At 43.0% G+C, this 27,737-nt stretch overlaps 1 protein-coding gene and 1 long non-coding RNA gene across 3 annotated transcripts; one reads left to right on the top strand and one right to left on the bottom strand.

Moving 5' to 3' along the window:
* The first annotated feature begins 1,235 nt into the window (after positions 1-1,235).
* On the top strand, positions 1,236-3,556 carry LOC133734848 (probable complex I intermediate-associated protein 30). Its single transcript, XM_062162448.1, has 7 exons — positions 1,236-1,256; positions 1,406-1,517; positions 1,923-2,048; positions 2,191-2,240; positions 2,412-2,616; positions 3,335-3,427; positions 3,514-3,556. The coding sequence occupies exons 2-7, from the start codon at positions 1,445-1,447 to the stop codon at positions 3,519-3,521; spliced, it is 555 nt and encodes a 184-aa protein (XP_062018432.1). The 5' UTR covers positions 1,236-1,256; positions 1,406-1,444; the 3' UTR covers positions 3,522-3,556.
* A 10,430-nt stretch (positions 3,557-13,986) lies between these two features.
* On the bottom strand, positions 13,987-17,474 carry LOC133728623 (uncharacterized). 2 transcript variants are annotated; one of them, XR_009855927.1, is made up of 7 exons: positions 17,442-17,474; positions 16,602-16,704; positions 16,342-16,504; positions 16,137-16,244; positions 15,926-16,050; positions 14,383-14,493; positions 13,987-14,147 (listed from the first exon to the last, which is right to left on the bottom strand). It is a non-coding gene; the product is annotated as an uncharacterized LOC133728623 (long non-coding RNA). The 2 variants fall into 2 exon arrangements; XR_009855926.1 differs by lacking the exons at positions 13,987-14,147; positions 14,383-14,493 and adding an exon at positions 14,568-15,026.
* Positions 17,475-27,737: the final 10,263 nt, after the last annotated feature.

Raw genomic sequence — 27,737 nt, 5'->3', positions numbered from 1 at the left:
CGGCGTGCATTTAATGCGTGCCGTAATAGGTACACATTTACGGCGCATTTTCACACAGGCCGTTAATACCGTTTCTGATATGGTCTTTTACGGCTTGCATCTAATGCACGCCGTTAATGTTATTTTTCATTTAGTCTTTTACGGCGTGCATTAGATGTACGCCGTTAATGTTATTTTTCATTTGGTCTTTTATGGCATGCTCTAATGCACGCCGTTAATGTTATTTTTCATTTAGTCTTTTATGGCATGCATAGATACACGCCGTAATAGTATTATCTTTTACAACGTGCAAGAGTAGTGCGCCGTTAATGTCTTTTTAGAATGGACTTTTACGGCATGCATTTATGTGTGCCGTAAAACTAAAAGGCGGAAAAATTTTCACTAAAGTTTTTATTTCCCTCCATCTCTTCCCGCTACACATTTCAATGATTTCATTTTCATTTTTTTTCATTCATAACACAAAAACTTTTCTCTCTCCCCGACACATACCTCAATTTTCGCATCTCTTCCTTCCACGTCTCTTCCCACCGCCAAGTCCCCGTTCACTGGATTTGCTCCACCACAGAGTCGCCGGCCGCGTACCTCCCACCACCACCACCACGACGTTCTGTGCTCTTCTCATCGAGATGTCGTGGATCGATTGAGCTGCGAATTAAAGAACATTGAAGTGGTTGCTGCTCTCAGAGATTGGGGCCACCGGTTTCAGGGTCTTGAAGTTTCTGAAACCCTTTTGGAGAAAGTTGAGAACTTTGGCCTTGTCTTGGTCATTTTCTCTCAATCTTCATATTGAGTTGTAGTCTTTAGTAGAATCAATGATTAATAAGCATGTGTAGGAACAAAGCTTAGCCATTTTTGTTTCTGGGTACTCTAATCCAATTTGGTTCATTGCCGGTTGTCTATGTAATTGGGAAAGTGGGTTTCTTTATTTGCTATGTAATAACTCTGCCAATACTTTATTAAGCAACCCAAGTGGAATTTGATGTTGTGAATAAGCATGTTTATGTGAAAAGATTGAGGATGAACTGATATGGGTCTTCATTGAATTGTGCCTATAATTGTTTATACTGGGAAAAAAGAAACTAGTGCAGGAGAATAGTGGCTATAGTTAAATTATAAGCTTGCCTAGCATATATTCCTCACACCGTAGATCCTAGCATATGTTCCATGCTTTTTTTTTTTTTTTTTTTTTTTATCTTCAGCAGGTTTTTGACTTTTAAATTAATGTGCTGCAAGGTATCAGGTTCTTTGAACCAGAGGTGGGAAGAATTGATTGCTTACATTCTGTATCTGGAGTCAGAATTTTTTTTTGTATAAAGTTTAAACTAGAACTTGAAGTGTTATATTCCCATTAATTTTGTAAGTTTCTTTTAGTAACTATGAAGCATTGGTTTATTGATTGAACCAGATCAAGGGAGATTCGCCTGAAAAGGTGGAGTACGTTGGGATGAAAAATTTGATTAATGCTCTAAAAGAAAGTGTTGGACTTCAAAATGGAAAGCTACTATTTGGATATGAAGGTACACTCTTCTATATCATCATCCTATGCTGTGTCATTTCCAGTAGTTTTTGTACAAATAATTTGGAATCAAATAGAATACTTTTTTGAATTGAATCACTAATTGACAATTTAAATTGTAAGATCAAGCTTAACCAGTTCCATAAGATGAATTATCTAAACATTCATTCATAGACACCTTGGTTGAGCCAGGAAAGAATGTGAATATTGGTCTGGCCAGCACAAGTCACTGACTTTTCTATGGGATTCTACAGTTGAGTATTTGATATATCAAAATGAACTGAATTTTTTGGTTTGATCTTTTATGCTTGTAACGTCTTTGGAAAAACATACAGAAAAAATAGTTATGATTCTTTTCTCTGACCCAATAACAAAAATTAATAATTTTCTTTCTTCTAATCTTCAGGTAATAATTATAGGGAATTGACTTGGGGAGCTTTAGATGATGTTGTGATGGGTGGAGTGAGTGAAAGTACATTTCTGATCGACCCAAATGGCAGTGAAAATGGTGGACCAACTGGACTTTTTAAAGGTCCGTTCTTTGTAAACTCTAGACTTTTGGTTGTCTAGTGTTTTTTTACTGGTGATTCTATAAAACTGTAGTTAGTAATTATTTTTTTCATATTGGGTTGCATCAACTCAAACATTTAATATATTTTGTATGTCTCCTTTAGGAGTTGTTTCCACTGCAAATAACGGTGGGTTTACAAGCATCAGAACAAAGGTAAACAGGGATGCTTTCTCTTGATTGTTAGAACTTTTTACCCAGTCATGAATGTTTTTTGACATCCGAAGTTACTAAGTCCTTGTCAAGTGTAATATTAAGTTTGGCAGTCAAGATACAAGATATTCTAAATTGCTTGCTTTCCTTAATTTACTTGTGGCTTGTTTTTAGAATCTATCAACTCCTGAGGATCTCTCTGCATATGATGGTATAGAGCTGCGCCTTAAAGGTGATGGTCGTCGTTACAAACTAATTCTTCAGACAAGTGGTGATTGGGATACTGTTGGTTACACAGCAGGCTTTGACACTGTAAAAGACCAGTGGCAGACAGTGAGTATCACAATGGTCCTCTCAATTTTTCTCTGGCCAAATCAAGGTACAATTTTTTTCACTTATTGTTTCAGTTTTCATATTCTGCTTGATCTATTTAGGGTTTTCAATTGTGGGAAGGTTTCTTGTCTGGTTTGCCTAGTTTGTTGGTTTGACTGCTTGTTTGACCGTATGTACCTACATTTGAGGTTTTATTTTGATCAATCTTGATTGTTCTTTTTTTGAATAAGGGGCTGGTCCCCCCCTTGTATCTTGATTGTTCTTAGCTTTAGTGGGACTTTAGTTGGAGTGTGTTTTGATTCGAGGAATCAAATCCCATTCTGGGTCTATTGAGTTGTGTTCAAATTATGAGTTTTCTGCATTTATGATCAAGCCCAGATAGATAGTTTAGAGAAAAAGTTTATATTTTTTTGTTAAGTTTGAAGTTGAATATGTGCTTGGGTTTGAATTTTGAATGGTTGTTGTTTTTATCTATGATGAAAAGAAATGTCTGAGATTAGAGAGTGAAAAGTTTGAAATTTGGGTAATGTATAAGACCTGGATAAGTGAATGGCTGGGTTTGGATTATGAATTCAACGATGAAATTTATATTTGGCCATATATATATATATATGTATATATATGTATATGTGTGTGTGTATATCTCTTTTTGGTTTTGGTTATCTTTTGTATATATATGTATATATATGTATATATGTGTATATGTGTGTATATGTGTGTGTGTGGGCTTTTGATTTCTTCTATCTTTTTGGGTTTTGGCTCAGAATCACTTGCTAGGTGGTTTGAGCTGCCTCAGCCGAGCTGCCGGGCTTCACACTCACCAGAGGAACAAGAGAGCCAGACTTTTCGACTTTCAGGTGGGTTTCTTTCTTTCTCATTTTATTCTTGCTAGCTGTGTTGAGGGCCATAGTTTGCTGAAATTCTTGTTCACATGAACATGCAGAGATCTGAGACAGATTCGTAATAATGAGGGAGGAGCATGATGGGTCTATTATGATTTGGAACTTGGTTTTATTTAACTGGTTTGGTGATCATTGCTTTTGATCAGAGTAGATAAATTGGATGCTGAAACCAGTTGTTCATAGTTGAGATTGGTTGATTTATTACCCGAGCTGGCATCCAAAGTCTAACAGCCTTGATTCTCGCACTTGGTATGAATTTCTCAGCCAATCTTATTCTTTCTTGTTCCCTAAAATTGTTTGAGATCTGCCTACTACTGATGTATTATATGTGATTCTGTACTTTGTAATTTTTGAATCTTGTATTTTGTTACTGATAAAATATTATCAGTATGACCAAGCATTTAAGTTTTAATCAAACTCCCCAGCTGATCAGGGAGGATGAATTTTAATTTGGTGATGATGATTTCTATGACTAGGCTGAGATTGTAAGTGTTTTTAATTAAGCATGATTATGAAGTTAGTTTTGTGCAAGTAGATAATACTTCCCTTTTGACAGTTCGATTATATATGATGTACTCTTTTGAGAAAATCTTGTGAGTTCATGTTGTCTTCTGACCAAATATTCACTACTGCAATCCTTTACATTACTATAGGAGTTTCAGTAATACTATAGGAGTTTGATTGTATTAACTTAAATGTGTGTTTGCTAGCTGGAATAATGACATAATGGACTTCACAAGGCTAGGTTGCGTATTTCTTACTTTATTTGTTTTCTTTCTTTGTTGTTTATGGTTCTATGATACTTTTGTATCACTTGAGTGTTTACCTCCTTGTGAGGATACTTTTATTTGCTACCAATTTTCTTTGTTTTTGCACTTCTGATGTAAGAGTCTATTTGATTGCATTTATAATACCTAAATAACAACCAGAGAGTTTGGAACACTAAGTATGGCTCAAGGAAGTACAATTGCATGGCCTATCAAGTACATCAAGTTGGTTTAGCTAGTATTGAAACTTTGAGGTAATTTATTCTCTGATCTCTTTTTCTTCCATATCTGTGTGCAGATATAAGGTGACTTTTGTTCTTTTTGGTTTTCTGGTTCTTACTTCTTAGTTTCATTGCAAATTATCTGAGTTTTCATTTAGCATCAGATTTTTATTGCATTGTTGGATAGTCTGAAAGAGCTGCATTTTTTTGCTAGATTTTGGGCTTATCTACAGGTTCTGTTTTACAGAGTTCATATATCTTCTCCTAAGTTGAGAGCTTGGGTTTTACTTTTGGTGTGATTGGAGGAATGGAAAAGCGCTATGGCCGGATACTTGCACTCTCTTTTAGTGTTTGTTGGTTTATTTTGTGTTTTTATGTCATTGATTGTTTTCAGAAAAGTTGTACTGAAATATTAGGTAATTGAACTTGTTACTGTTAGTGAAAAATTGACATCTTCATTATATGTTTAACTCAGATGGTCATTTGCTATTAGATGGTTTGCTGAGTACTTGCTTCTGTTTATTATTAACTGTGTTTTACATTCATAACAGGGACTTCCAGATTTTGAGGTTTATATTAACATGCCCTACTGATGATAAAGTGCTCAAAGTGATGGTCGATCGAGAGAATCTGCATTTGGATAGTTAGATGTTCAAAAGATGATGCGGTATATTTTGTAATATGCTATATTCTTAACATAAGTTTAAACTCAAGTTGGCTAGAAATTGTACTGAGTCTGTAGTACATTGGATATGACAAGTTTGTTAAAACCGTTTCTATTATCTATGATATATATGTTGATTCACCTGTACTTTGAGATTATTATTCTTGCTTAAGATTTACAAAATGAAATGTTAGTTGACCATTTTTGGATTATGAGCAGCCACGAAACCTCTCTGCCATAAAGACTTTTATGGCAGCCTATGTGCGTCGTAAGCGACATAAAAATTGACAGGAAAGCCTTTTACAGCGTGCAAATTGGGCCGTAAAAAACTGGGCAACTACTTTTTTTACGGCATGCAAAAGTGTGCCATAAAAACAGTCTTTTACGGCATTCGAAGTAGGCCGTAAATAGAGTGCTAGATAGCCTTTTACGGCATGCCCTGTGTGCCGTAATAAGTGGTCTAAAAAGTCATTTACGGCGTGCTTTCTTGACATTCACGGCGTGCAAACATCCCATAAATCAAATTGGATATAGTTGAGAATATATTTACGGCCTGCTTGGATGCACAATTACGGCCCTCTTATGAACGCCGTTAAAGGGTAATGTCTTTTACGGCTCCGGCATTTACAGCCTGCATTTGTGCGCCGTAAAAGGGTATTTACGGCGCACATTGTGGGCGGTAAAAGACTGTTTTTGGTGTAGTGAATACATCCCCACGCTTTGTGCTTGTATGTGGGAGATATCAACATGAACATTTTTTAGGGGAAAATACTTTGCTTAGGGCTGTCAATTCCGATACGACCCGATAACATGACTCGAAACCCGCACGAAATAAAGCGGGTTGCACCCGCACGATTAAAAAGCGGGTCGGCCGTGGGTCAACCCGTCATGACCCATTTAATAAATGGGTCGGCCACGGGTCAACCCGCCAACACAAAGTGAACCCATATAACCCGATTATACTATACTTCTTCTTGAAATTTTGGACATTCGGAGTATTTGATCATAGGATTAGACAATTTGAAATATTTTGCTTTGTTATTATTAGATTTAATTATTTATGAATTATATATAATTATTTATATTATTCGTCTTGTGGAGTTTTTAGTGAATTTAATCAATTTATGCATTTTTTTAGTCAAATGGGTCGCATTATTAGCCCTTAAATATGGTCATTTTGTCTATCACGACATGACCTATTTATTAAATGGGTTAAGCGGGTTAGAAACGGGTAACCCGTTTAATAAATAGGTTGGGTTTGAGTTTTAATTTTTGACACGATTATTAATTGGGTTGGGTTTGGGTTTGTATCTTGCGACACGACAAATACCTTGACCCGACACTAACCCAACCCGACCCGACCCATTGACAGCCCTAACTTCGCTGCCCAGCTATGGCCCTTCCTAACCAAAAGTGGCGTGTCTCACTCTCAGTCCAACATGTGTTTTTTTTTTTTGCATCATTTGTGTCTTCAGTCCTCCTTCTCGTTCTTCCTCTTCTCCACTCTTTATCAGCTCCTCACCCCAACCAACTTGACCATCCCCAAACCTCATTCCTCCTCTTTAATTCTATGAGGACCGACCCAACCCGCGGAGGTGGTGGTCGGGGAGATGAATCAGACGGCGGTGGTCGGAGAGGTAGGTCTTTTCAGGCGAGAATCAATCGTGAGAGTTTGAGCTCCAATGACCGCTTTGGTGAGTCGAATCGGAGACGATTTTTGAGCTCCAATCCGTCTGCATTTACTAGAAATCCAAGGATGGATAGAAGGTTTGATAACAAATTTGGGGATAATGCTATGAAGGAAGATGAGTTTTCGGGGAGGAGAGGTCCAAATTTCAGAGGGAATCGAATGCGAGTTCGAGTTCTTTGAGTAAGAGAGGAGGGAGAGAGGTGGATTCGGGTTTCAGATGAGGTGGCGAGGGGTTAAGAAAAGGTGGGAGAGATTCGAGAAAGGTTGCAGTGGATGATAGGGAGTGGAGAGGAAGAGGAAGAAGGAGAACATAAGACACAAAAAAAAAAAAAAGAGGCACGTGTTGGACCAAGAGTGAGACACGCCACTCTTGGTTAGGAAGGGCTGCCCAGGTAACTGAGGTAAGTATTGTCCTTTTGTAGGGGAGTAGGTATGACTCGACTCTAATTTCCACAGACAATACATGTGTGGCTTTTGCTCACATTTGTTATATAGTGTCCGGCCGTACCACAATAAATGAGTAGTTTCACATGCATTTACCTTGTGCATATTGCAGCCTATTTCTTCCCATTCAAACTATACTTGACCTACTACCAACATACAGAAAACATGCCAAGAAAGCAGAGTCTCACTTTTCCTTCTTACCCGTTCAATGTTTATAGACTCGATAGTATCAAAATATTGTCGATAGTTTCCAACAATATATTTATTTCTCGGCAGCCATACTCCCTACCAGTGGCGGATCCAGAAAAATTTCTCACATAGGGCAAGACTATTAAGTAGTAAGATCATTTTTCTTTTTTGAAGCCAAAAATTCTTAACTTTTAACTGATGTCAATTAAATTATCTCAAACATGTTTGTTCTTGTTTTTTTTTTTCTTCTTTTTGAAATTGAGATTTAGAACCCAACAAGTATAAATAAGTAGGAGCTAAACACTAAAACTGAAAATAGAATAGTGAAACTAGAATTAATACAACTTTAAATTGAATTTCAAAAAAGAAAAATATTTCATGAAATGATTAGAGGAGGCGTACTGTTGATAAGAGAGGCGTGTAGTAGAGTTTGTGCTCTATAGAAACTCTTAAGCTTTTAAATAATAATAAAAAGAATAAAAGATAAACATCTTCTCTCAAATAAAATTTAAAGAAAGACAAGATGAGGTATATGCTAATATGCCACTATCAATACTGTGTCGTTTTGATAAGTTCAATTAAAGAAGGAGACCAGGAATCAAGAGCAGTATCTCGTCATCTTCAACCTCTTGCCTCTCTTTCATAATTTTTTTTCTGTAAAACCTTCAAAGCACAAAAGCTTCCCTGGCTTGGTAAAAGAATCGAGGTTGGGCAGCTGCCAAACCTCGCCACCCCTTGGATCCGCCCCTGCTCCCTACTCATTCTCTATGATTGTGCATAATTAATTGTAGGGTTGTCGCCTTCTTTTCAAGCTGCACCAATCTAGCTATATATAGCTATACCTAGCTCCATAAAATAATAAATGAGTTGTTTCACATGCATTTACCTTGTGCATGTTGCAGTCTATTTCTTTCCGTTCAAACAATACTTCACCTCCTATAGATCGATAGAGAGATCGAGAAAATGAGAAATAGAGCCTTGCATGAGATATGAAAAGGCCATACTATATATGTCCCACGTTCATTCATAGAGAAAGAAGAAAAATACAATCTATTCGAAATTCAATCCGTTTCGTCTAACCAAAAAACGAAAGAGAATGTATAAAATCAATATGTTTTAGAGGAAATTATTCTATGCACCGACGGTGCAAGTGACCCAACCCTTATAAAATAATCTCAACCCTTGATATTTATTATCAACTTTATTTTTAATAAACAAAAAGTGTATTTAATGCAATCTAACCATTCATTTTTATGTTGGTGCAAGTGCACGGCGGTGCTCTGAATAATCTCTCATGTTTTAGATACTAAATAAAAGGACCAACACTTTAAATGTTAATTTTGATATTGATGATAGCAACTCCAATAGTTTCCCTATAATTTCTGTATAATAGAGAAACAAAAGTCAAAGATTTAGGGCCTGTCCGGTAACGTTTTTAAAAATGATTTTTCAAAAACCGATTTTGAAAATAAAAACGAGAAAACAAGATTGGATTTTTGAGATCCGAAAATGTGTTCGGTAGTTTATTCCGAAAACAATTTTCAAAAACGAGAACAACAAAAACGAGTCCGGTACTACCGTATGAAAATGCAAAAAACAATGAAAATGTATACATATATCTCCGTTTTTTCTAAAATATGAGAATGAAAAGGTGAAAACGTCTATTTGTGGTTTTCCTGTTTTACGAGTAAAATAAAAAATCATTTTGAATTTTTATTTTCTGTATTTTTGAAAACAGACCAACGAACGCATTTTCAAGCAATTTTCATTTTATAAAATGAAAAAGATGACTTGAAAACGTTACCGAACGCCACCTTAGCATCTTTTTCTTCTTCAACTCCAACAGATTCCCTATTTTATAGCAATATCTAAAATCTTCATATTCTTCCTTAAAATTTTAGAGATTGCTGTAAATATTGGAAATTTGGTTTTCTCTTTCCTCACTTTCCCTAAAATAGGGATAGTTATAGGGAATCTATTGGAGCAAAAGATTCTCATTTTTCCTAAAGTAGAGAAAAATCAAAATATGGGGAAGCTGTTAGAGTAACTGAAGCTGAAATGCCAACGAAGACATGTCAGTGCTTATGCAACTGTTATGGCTCATTTGGTTCATAAAAATAAAATTAATATTTTGGTATTTCCTACGATAATAAATTAAAATTTCATAAGGTTTTCATTCTTGTGTGGAAATATTGACAAAAAAGAGTGATTAATGCAGGAAAATGAGTAATTGATGCGTGATAAGAAAGAGTACAAATGAATTCCTTGTGTGTGTGTGGAGTGTGGTATTCACTTTCTCCCAGGCATGTTTTTCCTTCTCTTTTATCAAATAGAAAATAGAAAAGAAATGAAACTCCTTTCTCAAATTCTCAAATTTGGAACCAAACAAGGCCTGCTTACAAGTTCCCTCAAAGAGCTGGCCTATAATGATCGAAAACCTAGTCTTCGAGCAATAATGTCATAAATAATTAATGTCGGGAGAAAGTGAGAAACTACTCATAACCAGCCAAAGAACTTTTTCATAGATAATTAATAATATCATAGTTTTTGATTTTGTCAGGGGGAACCCAAAGACTTCTTAGGCCCAAGATAAACCCCTTCGGCGCATGTGAAATACTCCAACTACTCATTGCAGCACAGTGTCTGGCCACTTTGACAACTTCGGGATGCGAACCTAGGTTGGGGAGCACACCCAACTAGGTAAGAATCACTAGGCCACTTGCAGTGGTTAATAATATCATAGTTATGATCCCTTCTAATAAGAGCAACTCCAACAGCTTCCCTAAATTTTAATTTTTCTATATTTTAGGGAAAAACGAGCCTCTTTTGCTCCAACAGATTCCCTATAACTATCCCCATTTTAGAGATAGTGAGGAAAGAGAAAACCAAATTTCCTGTACTTACATAGGCATTTGCAAGCATAATTAGCTATAATGAGCCATGCTCATGCTACCGTCAGCGGTACCGACTCCCGCCAAAGGAGTGACCTACGGGAACACAGCCAAGCAGGCTACCGCCTGAGCCCCGGCTTACCCCCAGATCACTGCTGACGCGTCGCTCCAAGACAGCATCAGAAGCTCCAGAAGCTGGGGACTGAAGTATATCAGTCCCACATCGAAAACATGAAGAAGATCAGCTCCTTCCTCACCTATAAAAGGTTCTCTCTTCTCTCCTCATTAATTACGCATTCAATACTTACCTACTGTTACTTTGTCAACACAAATACATTGACTAACTTAGGCATTGGAGAAGAGAAGACCGCCTAACGCGGTCTCCCTCTGACGCCATTTGTATTTTACTTGACAGGTAGCGGAAGCTCTGAGAATATCACAAGTAGAGGTCCGCCCATCGGACCAGCGTTAACAAAGGTTTACCTACCGCTGAACTTTAAACATTAACATTGGCGCCATCTGTGGGAATCCTTGAACAAAAAACCATCCCACTACAACAACCACCATGACTAACGGTAGCGAGGGAAACGCTGAGGAGCAAGCGGATCAGTCCGCCAACCCCCATCCCACCAACCCAGCGACCAACGTTAACCCAGCGGTTAACATTAACCGTGCACTATTCAACACACCGGTCAACCCCGGCGTGGAACCCCAGGTTGCTTCCCAGATCCCGCCAACCCAAACTACAGCGGAGGCTCAGCCGAGCGGCAGTCGCCCACCGGTGCAGGACCTCGCCACTATGTATAAGCTGGCACTGGCGGACCTTCACAAAGAAAATAGAGAACGCGAGCAAGAGCGCAGAGAAAAGGCCGAGGCCCAAAAGAAGGTGGCCACGCTGATGTCAAGATTTGACGAGCTGAAGAAGGCGCTGGAGGCAAACGCCAACCCAGCGCAAAGAGAGCAATCGCGGAGCACCAGACGCAGTCAACCCAACACCGGCGGATTGGTACCCGGACCAATCATACAGATGCAGGTACCGCTGAACCCACCAGAGCTACGGGGAATGGGACCACCTCCTCCTCCCCGACTAATGTTGGAGCAGGAGGCGGAGTCAGAACCGCACACCAACCGCTTGGCAATCAGGGCTAGAATCGAAGGTAATATACCTGCCCCCAAGCGAGAATTGGTTCAGCGGAACATCTAGGCGGGACCCGATAGAGACACAACCGCCCTAATACTGGAGCGGATGCAACAACTAGAGCAAAGGCTAATTCGGGCGAAGGCAGGCGCCCCAGCACCAATACCAAATCCACTCTTTGCGTCTAGGCCATGACCATTCACAGCTAGGATCCTGCATGCCATCCGCCCGGCGCACGCAAAGACACCAAAGATGTCACATTACAGCGGCATGACTGACCCCTTTGTCCATATGGACACCTTCAAAAAAGTCACCAATAACAAGGGATTCGATGACGCCACCCTCTGCCACTTGTTCAGCGAAACGCTGGATAGTGAGGCGATGAGTTGGTTTTTTGAGTGCCCGCCAGGATCCATTGACTCATTCCATGCCCTATCAAATGCTTCCCTCTCTTGGTTCATCCTATTGGCGGTCGGACACCATAGTACAACTCAGCTATTTAGCCTCAAGGAGGGGGCGGAGGAAACATTAAAGGCATTTGTCACCAGGTGGCGAGCGGCAACGTCCCAGTGCCGCGATCTCGATAAAACAATGGCGTTGGCAGCTTTCAAGCAGGGACTCCTCAAGGGGCCATTTCTCTATCACCTCAATTACAATCATCCAAACGCCGCTTACGACCATGTCATGAGCGAAGCTGTCATCCATGCACAAGCAGAATTCATCACATATAGAGAAACCCCCCCCCACCACCACCCACACCTGTAAAGTCCACCCAACCCTCCACCAGCCATCAGGAAACCGCTAGCAAAACCTCTGCTGCGCCGCCAACTGATAAGAAGAGAGAGTGGCAACAAGGCAACCACCAGAGCAAGCGGTAGAATGACCAACATTACAATAAGGGCAACCGCTCATTTCAGGGGGATAACCGTAATAAACAGATGGAGTCATCCCAGCGGTACGCAGTGTTTACAGTCCTCACAGCCTCATACGAGGAAATATACGACCAGTGCAAGGACCAGATCCCGCCACCACCCCCAAGAAAATACCCAAGGGTGGGAAAGCCTAGAAACACTGGCAAGTGGTGCAAATACCACGAGGACAGCGGGCACAATACCAACAATTGCAACGCCCTCAAAACAGCCATTGAGACCTTATACCGAGACAGTAAGATGGAACAATTCAAGGTGCACCAACCACCACCCGTGATCGCCAACATTGAGCCCATGGGCCGCATCAACACCATCGACGGTGGTGCTCCAATCACCAACATGTCTCACAGGGCAAAAAAGTGCTATGCACGTGCTAACCACCCCAAGGAGGTGTGCAATATCCGCTATGAGAGGTCCGCTAAACTCCCAAAATCTGGTTGGGAGCCCATCACCTTCTCAAAGGAGGCGAAGCGCGGAGTACATCTGCCCCACGACGATCCATTCCTGATCGACGCTATACTCGATAAATGGTCAGTGGGAAGGATCCTTATCGACAGCGGGTCCGCTGTAAATGTCATCTTCAACGGTTGCTACGGCAAACTTCAACAGAATAAAAAACTACTACAGGATCATGAGCCATTGCTTAGCTTCTCCGGTGACGTCACACAGCCATTGGGTTCTGACTACACGCGACTAGTTATGGGTGCCAGTCCATGTACGGCGGAAATCCATACAGAGTTCATCATTGTGGACTGCTTCAGTTCATATAATGCCATCATTGGTCGACCGGCACTTAACAAGCTCAAGTGCATCATCACCGGATACATGCTCCTCATGAAGTTCCCTACTCCCAACGGGACAGGCTGTGTGAAGGGAAGTCAACAACTGGCATGAGAATGTTATTCCACAACCGTGGCACGATCAGCGCGCCGCCATGAAATCCTAACAGTGGGAAACCATGCACCGGCACTAAATATCTTTGAGGACCCCAGGGATGACGAGAATAAATATGTCAAAAAAGAGCCTGTCAACCCAGAAACATTCTTAAGGGTTATCAGCATCTCCAACGAACACCCTGAGCGGACAGTCCGCATCGGCACTCAGCTAGACCCAGAGGTAGCCGCTGAACTCACCCAATTTCTATGTGATAACGCCGCAGTCTTTGCATGGTCCTACGCTGACATGCCAGGCATCTCCCACTACAAAAAAAAATTCAAATTGCCACGGCGCAGTGCTGTCGCGGAAAGTGAAATTGCCGTCGCGAAAGACCAATGGCGACGGCTAGGCGACGGCAATTGCGCCGATGTTGTTGGGGGCGTCGCCATTGATATTAGCGACGGCTAATGCACCGTCGCAAGCTTATTAGCGACTGCAAGACGTTGCCGTCGCAAGGATTTTGCGACTGAAAAATGCCGTCGCAAATACCTATAGCGACGCCACCGACGGCTACCAAAGCTTTGCAACGGTGAAATTGCCGTCGCAAAATTTTATTTATGAATAAAAAAAAATCTGGCATGCAAATATGCAATGCCAGATGTTTTTTTTTTTTTTAATAAAAGCTGTACAAAAAGGAATTAAACATATTGAAAAGGGAATGTTACATTTTGATTTTTCTCATGAATGTTACAAAAGAAATGAAGCTCTTATACAAGAGTTTACAAGATAATACAAGGTACTTTTCTTCCTCTACTTCAAGAAAAGCTTTGCAGGGATCTTCCTCCAGATATGTGTCTGTTTTCTATCTACATAGATAAGTGAAGAGAGGGAGGATGAGCATGAGACTTAGGACTACACTTACTGATATGAAAGTTCAGGCAAATTGATATTGAAATCCTCTGATTAATTACTTTATGAAAGCATAGATCCTAGTGTGGAGAAGTGTACATTTAAGTGAAATTTAGAGTGAAATTTGGAAAAGTGTACATTTGAGTGTAAATTTAGATCAACCAAGTAGATCTACCAAAAGTTTCGACTCACATTTTGGGCAATTTTCAGAATAAACAGCATCCCATATCCTTCTTGCTGATGGACCAGCATAGCCAGTGTAACGTTCAGGGTTCAGTAGAAGGTTCACATATGTTATCTCATCTGCAGATCAGAAGTTAACAGAGTCAATCTCTGAACAACATGATTAAAAATCAGTTATTTACTCCAATAAGAAATTTTTCATTGAGAGAAACGAACACAGAACCACTGAGGCAGTTTTACATTCAGAATTTGTTTGCTACATGTACCATAAACCATGACCTACATTCAATAAATGGGAAGATCCGAAAAAATTTAGCTCTGTCATTTAAAATGCAAGCCTATTGTCTTCATTGGTTTCTGATGTCTCTCATAATATATACTAGATAGATATCCCGCGCGATGCTGCGGGTATATGTATACATTTTCGTTGCACGATGTATATTTACATATTTCAAAATCTGGTGTTCTACCAGTTTCATATATTTATATGTTCCAAAAATCGAAGTTCTAAACAGACCAAGCTTGGCTATTTACAGTTTTTCAAAAAATATTCTAACCAAAGTTGTTTTTGATATTGGTTACAAAAATGGTTAGATATAACAAAAATACATTAGATTCCCTCAATTGGTGACATATATTGCATCTGGCATTCACTGCAGATCGTAACAACATAGGATTGATAGTGAATAAGCACAGAAGATCAACTGATACAGACAAAAAAAAGAATGATACGTACAATTGAGATAAAGGAAAAGCATAGAGAAATTATGACATCCAATGAGTAGTCAGGTTTAAATATCATATCTATATGAACAGAACGATTGATCTGCTAATAGAAATGGCATTCAAGCAATTCACCTCCATATAAGCCAACATAATAAACATATTCCACATACTGCTATGATTCCACTACCAAAACAGTTAACCAAAAAACTGATCTGGTAAATTAGTTGTGAATGAAATAGATATTTAGGGATCATGCTCATGAAACTTATACTACATGCTACAAAGAGCTGTCTGTCAAATTGCACTATACATTAAAATTTACATAACATTAAGAGTCCAAGTAATGAACTTGACAGATAATAATATTTTAAACCAAATAACATGCAGAAGCAGCACACTCCTAGAGCTAAAAACTATGACAAATTCTTTCGACATGGTAAATGAAATATCAGTTTTATGTGAACCCCATGAAACACAAAAAATGGTTAGTCAAATCAGCCTCAATTGTAAATATATTATAGTGTTGTTGATCATCCGTTATTGTTTCTAAAGGTTTCAGTTTGCTCTTAGCATTATTGCTGAGGAAAGAAAGTTTTCTAAACTCATGCAACCAAGCATCATAGTCATAATAAAAATTGAGTATTGCCATGTTGAGTAAAAAAAACGGAAAAAAAAACTTCCACACACCTCTGGTAGGTGTCAAGGCCAAGTCGGAGTTCATCAGATACAATGAATTAACAAACAAATAAACCATCTATAACTCAATGTGATCTAAGAAGTTCAAGTTTATTTCAAAAGAAATGGCCAAAAAATGAATTGAAGGTACCTGTGGCATGTCAACAGCATATCTGATTTTATCAGATGTAACTGAGAGGGATTTAAAAAGAAGAACCATTCCTCGCTAATCAGTAAGATCGACTAACACATTATTTATTCTTTCATTAGCTGCACCTGCATTGATACACCATACCAATTACATATATTTTTGACTCCGTAATGTAGAATGGAAGAATAAATTTTAAAGCATTCTGACTCACCAATATAGCTCTTTCCTGTTGACAATAATTCAAAGACCTCTCTAGTTTCGGTGGCTTGTTTCTTTGCCAAGGCCTCTTTGGAAAGTACTGCATGAGGCTTACCAAGAGCTGCAAAAAGTTATTTGGGTTGTTAGAACGTCTTTTCCATCCAAAGATAGAAAATTGTCTAGGTTGGTATTCGAGTTCAAGATACTTAAGTACTTACGTTGAAGATACTGAAGTGCCAAAATAAAAAGGAAGTTGAATATATAGAAGAATAAATCCAAATAAAGCTACTACACCAATCCAGTACCAACGTGCTTCTGGGAACACTTCTCAAGACTTCAAGAGACCATTACTCCTAAAGGTTCTGTTGAGTTGGTAAGGATCTGTAAAAAAAGATACATATTAGCTAGACAACATATTTCAATTAATTCTCACTTGTTCTACTTATGTTCTGTTCGAGTCATATATAATGATGCTTACATGTCTCCAACTTCTTCCAAGGAATTGATTGCACCGGCTGTCATTCAGTCCATACGACATCGGTGACAGCTAATATCTCCACATCACCAGCTTTTCATATCCTCTGGATCACAGAAAGAAATTCTTTTACCATCAAAGTATATTAGTTAACCAAAGAGAAATTCACCTCATTTCCTTTCTCATCAAAAGGGACAACAGAAATTTCTATCAAATTTGCATCCCTATTTCTGATTTCTAATACCAGCACCACTATTTTGTACAAATTTACATCGCATATAATAAAATTAATCAACCATGTGAAACCTAACATTTAGAGAATCTAGTAAATTGAAGTAATGCTATACTGCATCAGCAGCATAGTCTGACACTAAGATTAGCAATTTATGAAACCAAACTAATTAAGCCAGAGTAAGGGCGTCTTCATGTTCTGCATAAGGAAACTGACAACCCAGAATAAAGAAACAAAGAGACAGTGTTGGTATTTTTCAGGATCCTCAAGAAAAACAAATGGTGCAAGCAGCACCAACAGTTGTTCAACAGTTCACAAATAGATAAATAGGGATTTTAAATAATGACGTGTACTAATTTCTGAATATAAAATCAAGAATTTCATCTAAGCTAAGATGAAAAATCTGAAAAGCCAATTGCTGCTGTGCATCATGTTGAGGTTTCTTGAGTTTTACGGTTTCTCCTGATGAGTTTCATCACTCATTCTCAATTTGAATGACAGAACAAAAAAGTGAAAGCATGCAAGATAACACTCTTTTACAAAGAGCCTATTTATATACAAAATTATATGTACAATGCTTTAACAGTTTAACATATGAAAGATATGCTTACATTCATAGCTGGCAGAAGAATCCATGATGATACTGCACACAATTAGTGCAAAAAAGTTGATAAAAATTTTGATAGCACTAAAATACTGTACATTGAGCAATAATTTGAGGCTTAAATCTAACCAATTAAACACTTGGTGGGGTCTAATGCATGTGGTAATTTATGCTAGAGTTTCTTCTGGATTCAATACCCCTCCTAAACTGATGACTTCTTATGTTAAAATATGGGGGAGGATTATCATGCATAAAGATCAAAACTGGAAAACATTCAAACAGCCAACTATCCAACCTGTCAACAGCTCAATAATACAATTTGATCATAGTAAAACTCGTACATTCATTATTCGAACCAAGAGAAACTGAGAAAGGCAGCGAACAACTTACCAATTAAGCTTGAAGATTTTTGAATCGAACCAAGAGTCCAAGAGCAAGACCAGTTGACCAAAAGCTCGAGACTTCGATTGAAAACCCAGAAATCCATGATAGAGTGAGAACCCAGATAGATCGATTGAAAAAAATAAACCCAGAAATTCAACCTACCAAATTCCAATATCTTCAACCCAGAAATTCATGAGGGAGTGAGTCAGTCAAGGAGAGTGCCCAGCAGACCCGCCCAGAACGCCTGGCTCCGCCTAGCCCGACTAGGCGGCCGATTTTCAGCCTACTGCCTAGCTCCATCGACTACGCCAAAATCCGAACGGAACTCAGCCGCCTAGGCCGATTTTTGGAACCTTACTTTGCACTGAGACTCCTTGCGAGGCCGCGATTTCTTCTCCCGCTACAAGGGATGCATGGTTTTGAGCAAACCCAAGATGTCCTTGACATTCATTCTGATTTTCCCCAAAAATCTAGGGTTTTCTTTTTTCGTTGTGAAATTGGATGCACAGAGAATAATCGTGATAAAGGATTTTGTGTGTGTGTGTGGGGGGGGGGAGATTGGAGGCTTCTCATTTAGCAAACCAGAGTGAAAGGGGAATTCGCAGTGAAACCCAGCCAACGAAATTGAAGCATGTTAGTTGACTAGAGTTCAATAATAATGGAAAAGGAACAATATAGGAGATCGAGAAAATTAATTGAAATACACAAACAAGAATAAGCCCTGGATCTGGATCCAGATCAACCCAATGGCAACCAAGTTCTTCGAAGCTCAATTTGGTGAGTTGGAACAAGAACGGAGAAAAGGATATAAAGGGTTGTGGGAGAGGAGGAGGGTTGAAGAAAATGAGGCTTTTTCGATTCGAAATTAGATTTTCTTAAAAGAATCCCGTAGCATCGTAGCCTTCTTAAGTTCTTACGTGACGGCATGTATGTTGCAGTGGCAAACTTTTCATACCTTGCGACAGCTGATCTTTGCCGAAGCCAAGTTCTAATCTTTAGCTACCCCCATGCGACGACATATCTACTCGGTCGTAAGACGTGCGACGGTGTAGCTTTGCCGAAGCGAAATGCCAGTCTTTGGCGACGGCAAAAGTGTGCCGACGCAAACTTCCGAAGTCAATCTAATTCTTTTTTGTAGTGTCCCCTGAGATCATCACACACAAACTAAGTATCAAGCCATCCGCCTACCCTGTCAAGCAGCGGCGACGAGCCTTTGACGAGGAGAGATATCGTGCAATAGGGGAAGAGGTGGCCAAGCTCCAGAGCATTGGATTCATCCGCCAAGTCAATTACCCTCAGTGGATTTCCAACTTGGTCATGGTCAAAAAACCTAGCGGAAAGTGGCGAATGTGTGTCGACTTCAAGGGCCTCAACAAGGCATGCCCCAAGGACAGCTTCTCGCTACCTCGCATAGACCAACTGGTCGATGCAACCGCTGGGCACGAGCTACTCAGCATGATGGACGCCTTTTCCGGCTACAATCAGATCAAGATGCACCATGGTGACCAGGAGTGCACCTCCTTCACCATCGACAAGGGCCTATACTGCTACAATGTCATGCCTTTCGGTTTGAAGAACGCCGGTGCAACTTACCAGCGGCTGATGAATGCTATGTTCGCTGAACATCTGGGCAAAATCATCGAGGTCTACGTGGACGATATGTTGGTAAAAAGCATAAAGGCCAGCGGACACGTGGCAAACCTCAGAATCATATTCGCCATTCTCCTGGCTTACGGTATGCGCCTCAACCCAGAAAAAATGCTTCTTCGGCGTCACCGCCAGCAAATTTCTAGGTTACATAGTCAGTGAGCGGGGCATAGAGGCCAACCCTGACAAGGTACAAGCCATCCTCAACATGAAGGCTCCAGAGTGGAAGAAGCACGTTCAGAGCCTCCAGGGAAAACTAACCGCCCTTTCTCGGTTTATCTCCAGACTCACTGACAGATGTCTCCCATTTTTCAAAGTCCTGAAGACAACCCACAAGAAGGTCATCGACTGGAACCCAGACTGTGAGGCAGCGTTCCAGAGCTTGAAAGAGTACTTGGCAGCAGTTCTGCTCCTCTCTATTCTTGACTTAGGTATCACAGTCAGCGGTAAGCTGCGCCATTGTCCGGCGGGACGGCCAGGATGAGCTCCCCATATTCTACGCCGGTAGAGGCATGAACAGGGCTGAAACAAGATATTCCCCCTGGAGCAGCTCGCTCACTCATCGTCGCTGCTAGACGCCTCCGCCAGTACTTTCAGGCCCACACAATTCATGTCTTAACAAACCAACCGCTGAGGCAGGTAATGCAGAACCCTGAACACTCGGGGTGCCTCAGCAAGTGGGCCATCGAGCTCAGCGAGTTCGACATCGACTACAAACCAAGAACCGCCATGAAGGGTTAGGCGGTGGCGGACTTCATTGCTGTTAATGCTCAAAGTCTGGCGGTAGCCAAACCTTCGTTTAACGAAGGTCCGGTGGGCGGACTGCGACTCTGTATACTCGGTGATCTTCACTGGCTGCCAAATGAAAGATAGGGCGTCAGAGGGAGACCGCGTTGGGCGATCTTCACTTCTCTGATGCCTAAGTCAGTCAATACATATAGGCAACATAACAATAAATGAGTAGTAACATGCGTCCAAATGAAGAGAGAAGAGAGGACCTATTTATAGGTGAGGAGAGGTCTGATATTCTCTCTGTTTTCGATGTGGGACTGATATGCTTCAGTTCTTAGTTTCAGTAGCTTCTGACGCTTTCTTGGCGCAGCACGTGGCGGTGCGTCGGCGGTGATCTGGGGACGATCCTGTGCTCAGGCCGTAGCCCGCCTGGCTGTCTATCCGTAGGACATTACTTTGGTGGGAGTTGGTACCTCTGGCGGTACAATGAGCGTAGCTCATTATAGCTAATTATGCTTGCAAATGTACATGTAGGTACAAGTCCCCCAAGTCCCCAGTCAAGGAGGGCAATCTTGGTTGGGGAGTTGATCGGCGGTTTGAAGCGTTTCTTCCGCTAGACTTTGCAAAAGCATAATTAGCGTCAGTGCGTTGTCAAGCATGGATTTATAGAGCAAACGCTTTATACCCTTTCGGGTGGGCCCCTGCAAGGCCCCCCAGGGAGTCCCCCACTCCCCGGCTAAGATGGACCTCCGGAAGGTCGGTAAATTGTTTGTTGAGGGGGAGCTACACGGAGCAGAGGGTGTTGGGTAGCGAGCCCAATCTTAGTACCCAAGTGACGGGGGTCAACGTACCTGATCAAGGCCGTCGTAGACTGTTTGACTAGTCCCCGTGTCCCGTAGGGACCATCTGACCGTAACGCCGCGTGGCGGACGTTTTTGGCAGAATGAGGCGTGGCCTCGGGATCCGCCGCTGGCGGATATCCCCCCGCCGGTTAAAGCAGGAAACAGCGTCCAGTAAACGTGCGTGGCGGTATTTCATTGAGCGGTACCGCGCTGAATAAAGTACGCGATATGCCAGATGAAAGAGGGTTCCGCTAGCAGTGTGTGGTGTAGCGGAAGATGCCCCGTTTGCAGGCTGACAAGGGAGAAGCTCCACTGTTGGACTCTGATGGTGACGAGACGGGCGGGGCTTCGCCCAGCGGAGACTTCGTCAAGGGATGAAAAATGAGAAGTTCCGCTGGCGGAGGTTCGCTCAGCGGACACTTCGTCAAGGGATGAAAAATGAGAAGTTCCGCTGGCGGAGTTTCGCTCAGCGGAGACTTCGTCACGAGATGAAAAATGAGAAGTTCCGCTGGCGGAGTTTCGCTCAGCGGAGACTTCAGCACGAGATGAAAAATGAGAAGTTCCGCTGGCGGAGTTTCGCTCAGCGGAGACTTCGTCAAGGGATGAAAAATGAGAAGTTCCGCTGGCGGGGTTTCGCTCAGTGGAGACTTCGTCACTGAAAAGTGAGAAGTTCCACTGGCGGAGTTTTGCTCAGCGGAGACTTCATCACTTGTTGAAGTTGGCCCAAGTGGTTGCTTCCATTAGACGCTTCGTCTGATGTTGGCTGACACGTGGCAAACTGCGAGAGGGTTAGCGTCCAGAGGCTTGGTCTCTTTAGTCCGGCCGTCTTCTCGCCATTAATGAGAGTAATGATGGATTGCGGAACCGAGGCGTCGCTTCGGTTAATCCGGAGAGTTTACTGCAGACGTGGGACACGTGTACGCCCGGTAGGTGATGTCGTTTTTTACTTGACGACCCAGAATCCCCTGAAGGGGACATAAAAGGGGGGGAACGTAGCGAAATTTTGTCAGTTTGGCAAAACTTCAAACCCTACTCGTCCTCAAGCTCTTCGCGTCTGAGATTCAAGAAAGAGGCTGCTGTGTTTTTGTGGAGTTCTCGTGCTCGGAAAGACGAAAGCTTCCGTCGTCGGAGACCAACGCGCACCACGACCTCAGAAAGTTCAGCGCTGAGGTTAGCATTCTGGTTTCTCTGTCCTGTTTCATTTGTTTTGTCGATTTCTGGGTTATTTGCTATTTCTGGGATTGGTGTCTTCTTTGCTGTTCTGGGAGGGTGTAGAGTGTGATTTGGGGGTGGGTTATGGTGTTTGACAGAGAGTTGGTATATAGGGTTTTACTAGATGGTCGAATCTGGGTTGAGTGTGTGTTCGTGTTTTGGTATTTTTCTGGGTAGCTGTTCTTGGTGTTCTTGGCTATAACTGGTGTGGGGATAGGGTAGATCCATTTTTGAGCTAACTGATTTGGGTTTTAGGGTTTGGGATGGCTAACGTCGTAGAGATTTCGAGCAGTGAGGACTCCGGGTCTGACGTGTCGTTCAGCGCGGCGGATAGAATTTTTATTGACTCGTTGCGTCCGTCTGCCCGTGCAGGAACCTCACTGCCAGAACCGCTAGAGGTTCAGCCGCTAGAAACCATTCCTTGGGAAGTAGTCATGGGTCGTGGTTCACGTCCGGAGAGTTCCAGGGCGGGGGAGGCTGCCGCTGCGCAGAATAGACGTGAGGAGCGGCTGGCAAGTAACAGCGCCGCCAGTGGTTCCGCTGAGGGGGAAGAGGTGACGGGTGAGGATACCGAGTCGGCATGGGTTCCCACAGACGGCGCCAATGTTAATGCTCAAAGTCTGGCGGTAGCCAAACCTTCGTTTAACGCAGGTCCGGTGGGCGGACCGCTACTCTGTATACTCGGTGATCTTCGCTGGCTGCCAAATGAAAGATAGGGCGTCAGAGGGAGACCGCGTTGGGCGGCCTTCACTTCTCCGATGCCTAAGTCAGTCAATATATATAGGCAGCATAACAATAAATGAGTAGTAACATGCGTCCAAATGAAGAGAGAAGAGAGGACCTATTTATAGGTGAGGAGAGGTCTGATCTTCTCTCTGTTTTCGATGTGGGACTGATATGCTTCAGTTCTTAGTTTCAGTAGCTTCTGACGCTGTCTTGGCGCAGCGCGTGGTGGTGCGTCGGCGGTGATCTGGGGACGACCCTGTGCTCAGGCCGTAGCCCGCCTGGCTGTCTATCCGTAGGACATTACTTTGGTGGGAGTTGGTACTTCTGGCGGTACAATGAGCGTAGCTCATTATAGCTAATTATGCTTGCAAATGTACATGTAGGTACAATTGCTGAGCTCACCGAGCGTCAGGTTGAACCCAACATAGAGGCAGAGCCTAGCACAGAAATGATAACCGCTGAAGAACCAGCCCCCCAGCAATCAGACTGGATCCTACACGTGGACGGCTCTGCTTGTGCCAAGGCCAGTGGCGCCGGAGTCATCTTGACAGGGCCAGGGGGATTGAATGTGGAATACGCGTTAAAGTTCAATTTCAAAGCCTCAAACAATATGGCGGAGTATTAAGCGCTCATTGCCGGCTTACTCCTCGCCATCGACTCAGGAGCTGACATTGTCAACATATTCAGCGACTCCCAGCTTGTCGTTAACCAGGTCAATGACAGTTTCAAGGCCAAGGACCAACAGTTAGCGGCATACTTGGGGTACGTCAAGACGCTCCTCAAAAAATTCAAATTTCACACCATCACTCAGATACCCAGGGAAAAGAACGCCAAGGCTGATTCACTGGCAAGACTAGCAACAACCCAGCCACACCAAAGTCCAGCGGACACAAGGGTGGAATGTCTTGACAAGCCAAGCATCACAAAAACCCTAGCGGAGATCTTCAACGTTGAGGTCAATCCTAGTTGGATGGACGAAATCATCGAATACAAGCGCAATGGGACATTGCCAGAGGACAAAGTCGAAGCACGACAGCTCAAGCGGAGAGCAACCCGCTACAACATCCAGAATGGCAAGCTTTACCGCCAGGGGTTCACCCACCCCAACCTCCTGTGTCTAACCCCAGAGGAGGGAAAGGTCGTTCTGGCAATGATACACGGCGAGGAATGTGGAAACCACTCGGGCGCCAGATTCTTAGCCAATCGCACAATGCCACAAGGCTACTTTTGGCCTACGCTCGGTGACGACGCCAGGAGGGTATCAAGATCTTGCCACAAATGTCAACAATATGCTGATCTCCCACATGCCCCGGCGGAACCATTGTCGATCATCATTGGTCCATGGATTCACTCCACGTGGGGCCTGGACTTGATGGGAAAATTCCAAACCGCCAAAGGCCAGTTCAAGTACATCATTGTTGTCATCGACTACAACAGTAAGTGGATAGAGGCGGAGCCACTGACGGCAATAACTACCGCCAAGGTAACTCACTTCCTCTGGAAGAACATCTATTGCCGCTATGGTGTCCTCCACATAATCATCACAGACAACGGTACACAGTTGAACAATAAGGAACTCATATCTTTCACTGCTAACTTGGGCACCAAGATGAGTTTCGCATCTGTCGCTCACCCCCAAACCAACAGCCAGGTCGAAGCAGCAAACAAGATAATCAAGAAGCTGCTAAAAAAGAAGCTTGACGATGCCAAAGGTTTATGGGCGGAGAAGCTTCCGGAAGTTCTGTGGGCCATCAGGACCACCCCAACTTCCGCCACTGGTGAAACACCATTTTGTATGATGTTCGGAACTGAAGCCGTCCTACCTATTGAGGTAACTCAACCTACCGCTAGAGTCGAAGGCTACTGCCCCGAGACCCAGGCTGACTCAACCGCTTCCCCGCCAGTCTCTCTCACCCCATCAGCGGAGCCTCTAGCGGCGCTATTGCTCGCCAGCCTCTCCTCCCGCCTTTTGCTAGTAGCGGCATCTTCTCTGGCCCTAGAACTCTCAGGACGACCAGCACGACCCATGACAACTTCCCAGGGTATGGTCTGTAGCGGCAAAATGTCTAGCGGTTCGGACAGTGAGGTTCCTGCAGGGGCAGACGGACGCAACGAGTCAATAAACACCCTATCTGCCACGTTGAGCGACTCGTCAAACCCGGAAACCTCACCGCTCGAGATCTCTACGACGCTAGCCATCCCAAAACCCTAAAACCCAAACCAGTCAGTTCGCACAAGATCTAAGCTAGCCCTTTATCAGTTGCATCCAAGAACATCAAGAACAATTGCCCAGAAAATGCCAAAACAAGAACAAAACGCACCCATACACTCAACCCAGATTCGACCATCTGGCAAATCCCTAAACCCCAACTCTCTATCAAACACCAAAACCCACCCCCAAAACTCGCTTTACACCCTCGGAGCACGCCGGGGAGGAACATATAGCACCCCAAATCTAAAACCCAGAAACTGACAGAAGCAAACACACAGAAATCCAATAAAACAGGGATGGGATTCAAGATACCAACCTCAAGGATGAAAGCTTTGGTGCGACCGAAGGCGCTTGTCTTCACTGCAGGAGATCTTTGTGCTTCAAAGATCGATAACTTCAAGGAATCGTAGCAATCTTCTTCTCGGAACGCAAAGCGAAGCTTGAAGACGACGATACTAGTTCAAAGCACAAAGTGCCAAACCACCAGGTTTCCCTCTCTTTTATGTCAACATCAACCCAATCTTGACCGTCCGCTAAAAAACGACATCGCATGATAACCGTACACGTGCCCCATGCTTACATTTACTCTCCGGATTAACCGAGATGACGCCTCGGTTACAAAATTAATAATTACCCGCATTTATGGCGAGCCGACTGGCGTGCTGCACAGACATAAATCCACACCCTAACCCAATACATGTTGGCCACTTGTCGAACGCCGTCACACGAAGCGTCTGTACAAGGTAACCATCGAAAAGGAAAATCATCAATCATCGGGAGACTCAGCGAGATAGTCTCCGCTAAGCGCAACTCCGCTAGCGGAACTTCTCCCCTTTCATCTTACAGGCGAGATAGTCTCCGCTAAGCACAACTCCGCTAGCGGAACTTCTCCCCTTTCATCTTACAGGCGAGATAGTCTCCGCTAAGCGCAACTCCGCTAGCGGAACTTCTCCCCTTTCATCTTACAGGCGAGATAGTCTCCGCTAAGCGCAACTCCGCTAGCGGAACTTCTCCCCTTTCATCTTGCAAGCGAGATAGTCTCCGCTAAGCGCAACTACGCTAGCGGAACTTCTCTCATTTCATCTTACAGGCGAGATAGTCTCCGCTAAGCGCAACTCTGCTAGCGGAACTTCTCCCCTTTCATCTTGCAAGAGAGATAGTCTCCGCTAAGCGCAACTCCGCTAGCGGAACTTCTCCCCTTTCATCTTGCAAGCAAGATAGTCTCCGCTAATCGCAACTTCGCTAGCGGAACTTCTCCCCTTTCATCTTGCAAGAGAGATAGTCTCCGCTAAGCGCAACTCCGCTAGCGGAACTTCTCCCCTTTCATCTTGCAAGCGAGATAGTCTCCGCTAATCGCAACTTCGCTAGCGGAACTTCTCCCCTTTCATCTTGCAAGCCAGATAGTTTCCGCTAAGCGCAATACCGCTAGCGAGACTTCTCCCTCGGCACCTTAGGAGGTAAGACCGTCACCGCTGACCACAAAGCCATTCACTAGGCTACCACCAGGAAGGTCCTCGCAACATGGCCGGCCACTTATCATTAGCGGAGGGACTTCCGCCAACGGCGATTCCCGAGGCAATGCCTCACTTTGACAACGACCGCAACGCGACGTTGCAGTCAAAACATGGTCCTCCGGGACAAGTAAGGGGACGTGTCAACACAGTCTTCGACGGCCCTGATCAGGCATGTTGACCCCCGCCACTTGGGTATCAAAGATTGAGTTCGCTACCCAACACCCTCTGCTCAGCGCAGCTCCCCTCAACAAACAATACGCTGGCCAAACGGAGGTCTATCTTAGCTGGGGAGTGGGGGACTCCTTATGGGGCCTAGCAGGGGCCCACCGGAAAGGGTATAAAGCGTTTGTTCAGTAAGTCCATGGTTGAAAACGCACTGACGCTAATTATGCTTCTGCAAGACTGGCGGAAGCAACGCTTCGAACCGCTAGGCAACTCCCCAACCAAGATTGCCCTCCTTGACTGGGGACTTGAGGGACATGTACTTACTTACATAGGCATTTGCAAGCATAATTAGCTATAATGAGCCATGCTCATGCTACCGTCAGCGGTACCGACTCCCGCCAAAGGAGTGATTTATGGGAACACAGCCAAGCAGGCTACCGCCTGAGCCCCGGCTTACCCCCAGATCACCGCTGACGCGCCGCTCCAAGACAGCATCAGAAGCTCCAGAAGCTGGGGACTGAAGTATATCAGTCCCACATCGAAAACATGAAGAAGATCAGCTCCTTCCTCACCTATAAAAGGTTCTCTCTTCTCTCCTCATTAATTACGCATTCAATACTTACCTACTGTTACTTTGTCAACACAAATACATTGACTAACTTAGGCATTGGAGAAGAGAAGACCGCCCAACGCGGTCTCCCTCTGACGCCATTTGTATTTTACTTGACAGGTAGCGGAAGCTCTGAGAATATCACAAGTAGAGGTCCGCCCATCGGACCAGCGTTAACAAAGGTTTAGCTACCGCTGAACTTTAAAAATTAACATTTCCTAAATTTACAGCAGTCTCTAAAATTTTAAGGAATAATTAT

Source organism: Rosa rugosa, chromosome 2 (genome assembly GCF_958449725.1).
Source record: "Rosa rugosa chromosome 2, drRosRugo1.1, whole genome shotgun sequence".
NCBI lineage: Eukaryota > Viridiplantae > Streptophyta > Magnoliopsida > Rosales > Rosaceae > Rosa > Rosa rugosa.
Note: the sequence above shows the minus strand (reverse complement) of the source record. Positions and strands in the feature narration are given on the sequence as shown.

What these genes read in the sequence shown, in the direction of transcription:
- LOC133734848 (XM_062162448.1), top strand. Translation starts at nt 1,445, where the DNA reads ATGAAAAATTTGATTAATGCTCTAAAAGAAAGTGTTGGACTTCAAAAT. An exon ending in ACCAACTGGACTTTTTAAAG is followed by an intron (nt 2,049 to 2,190) that starts GTCCGTTCTTTG and finishes TGTCTCCTTTAG; the next exon opens with GAGTTGTTTCCACTGCAAAT. An exon ending in TTTTCTCTGGCCAAATCAAG is followed by an intron (nt 2,617 to 3,334) that starts GTACAATTTTTT and finishes GTTTTGGCTCAG; the next exon opens with AATCACTTGCTAGGTGGTTT.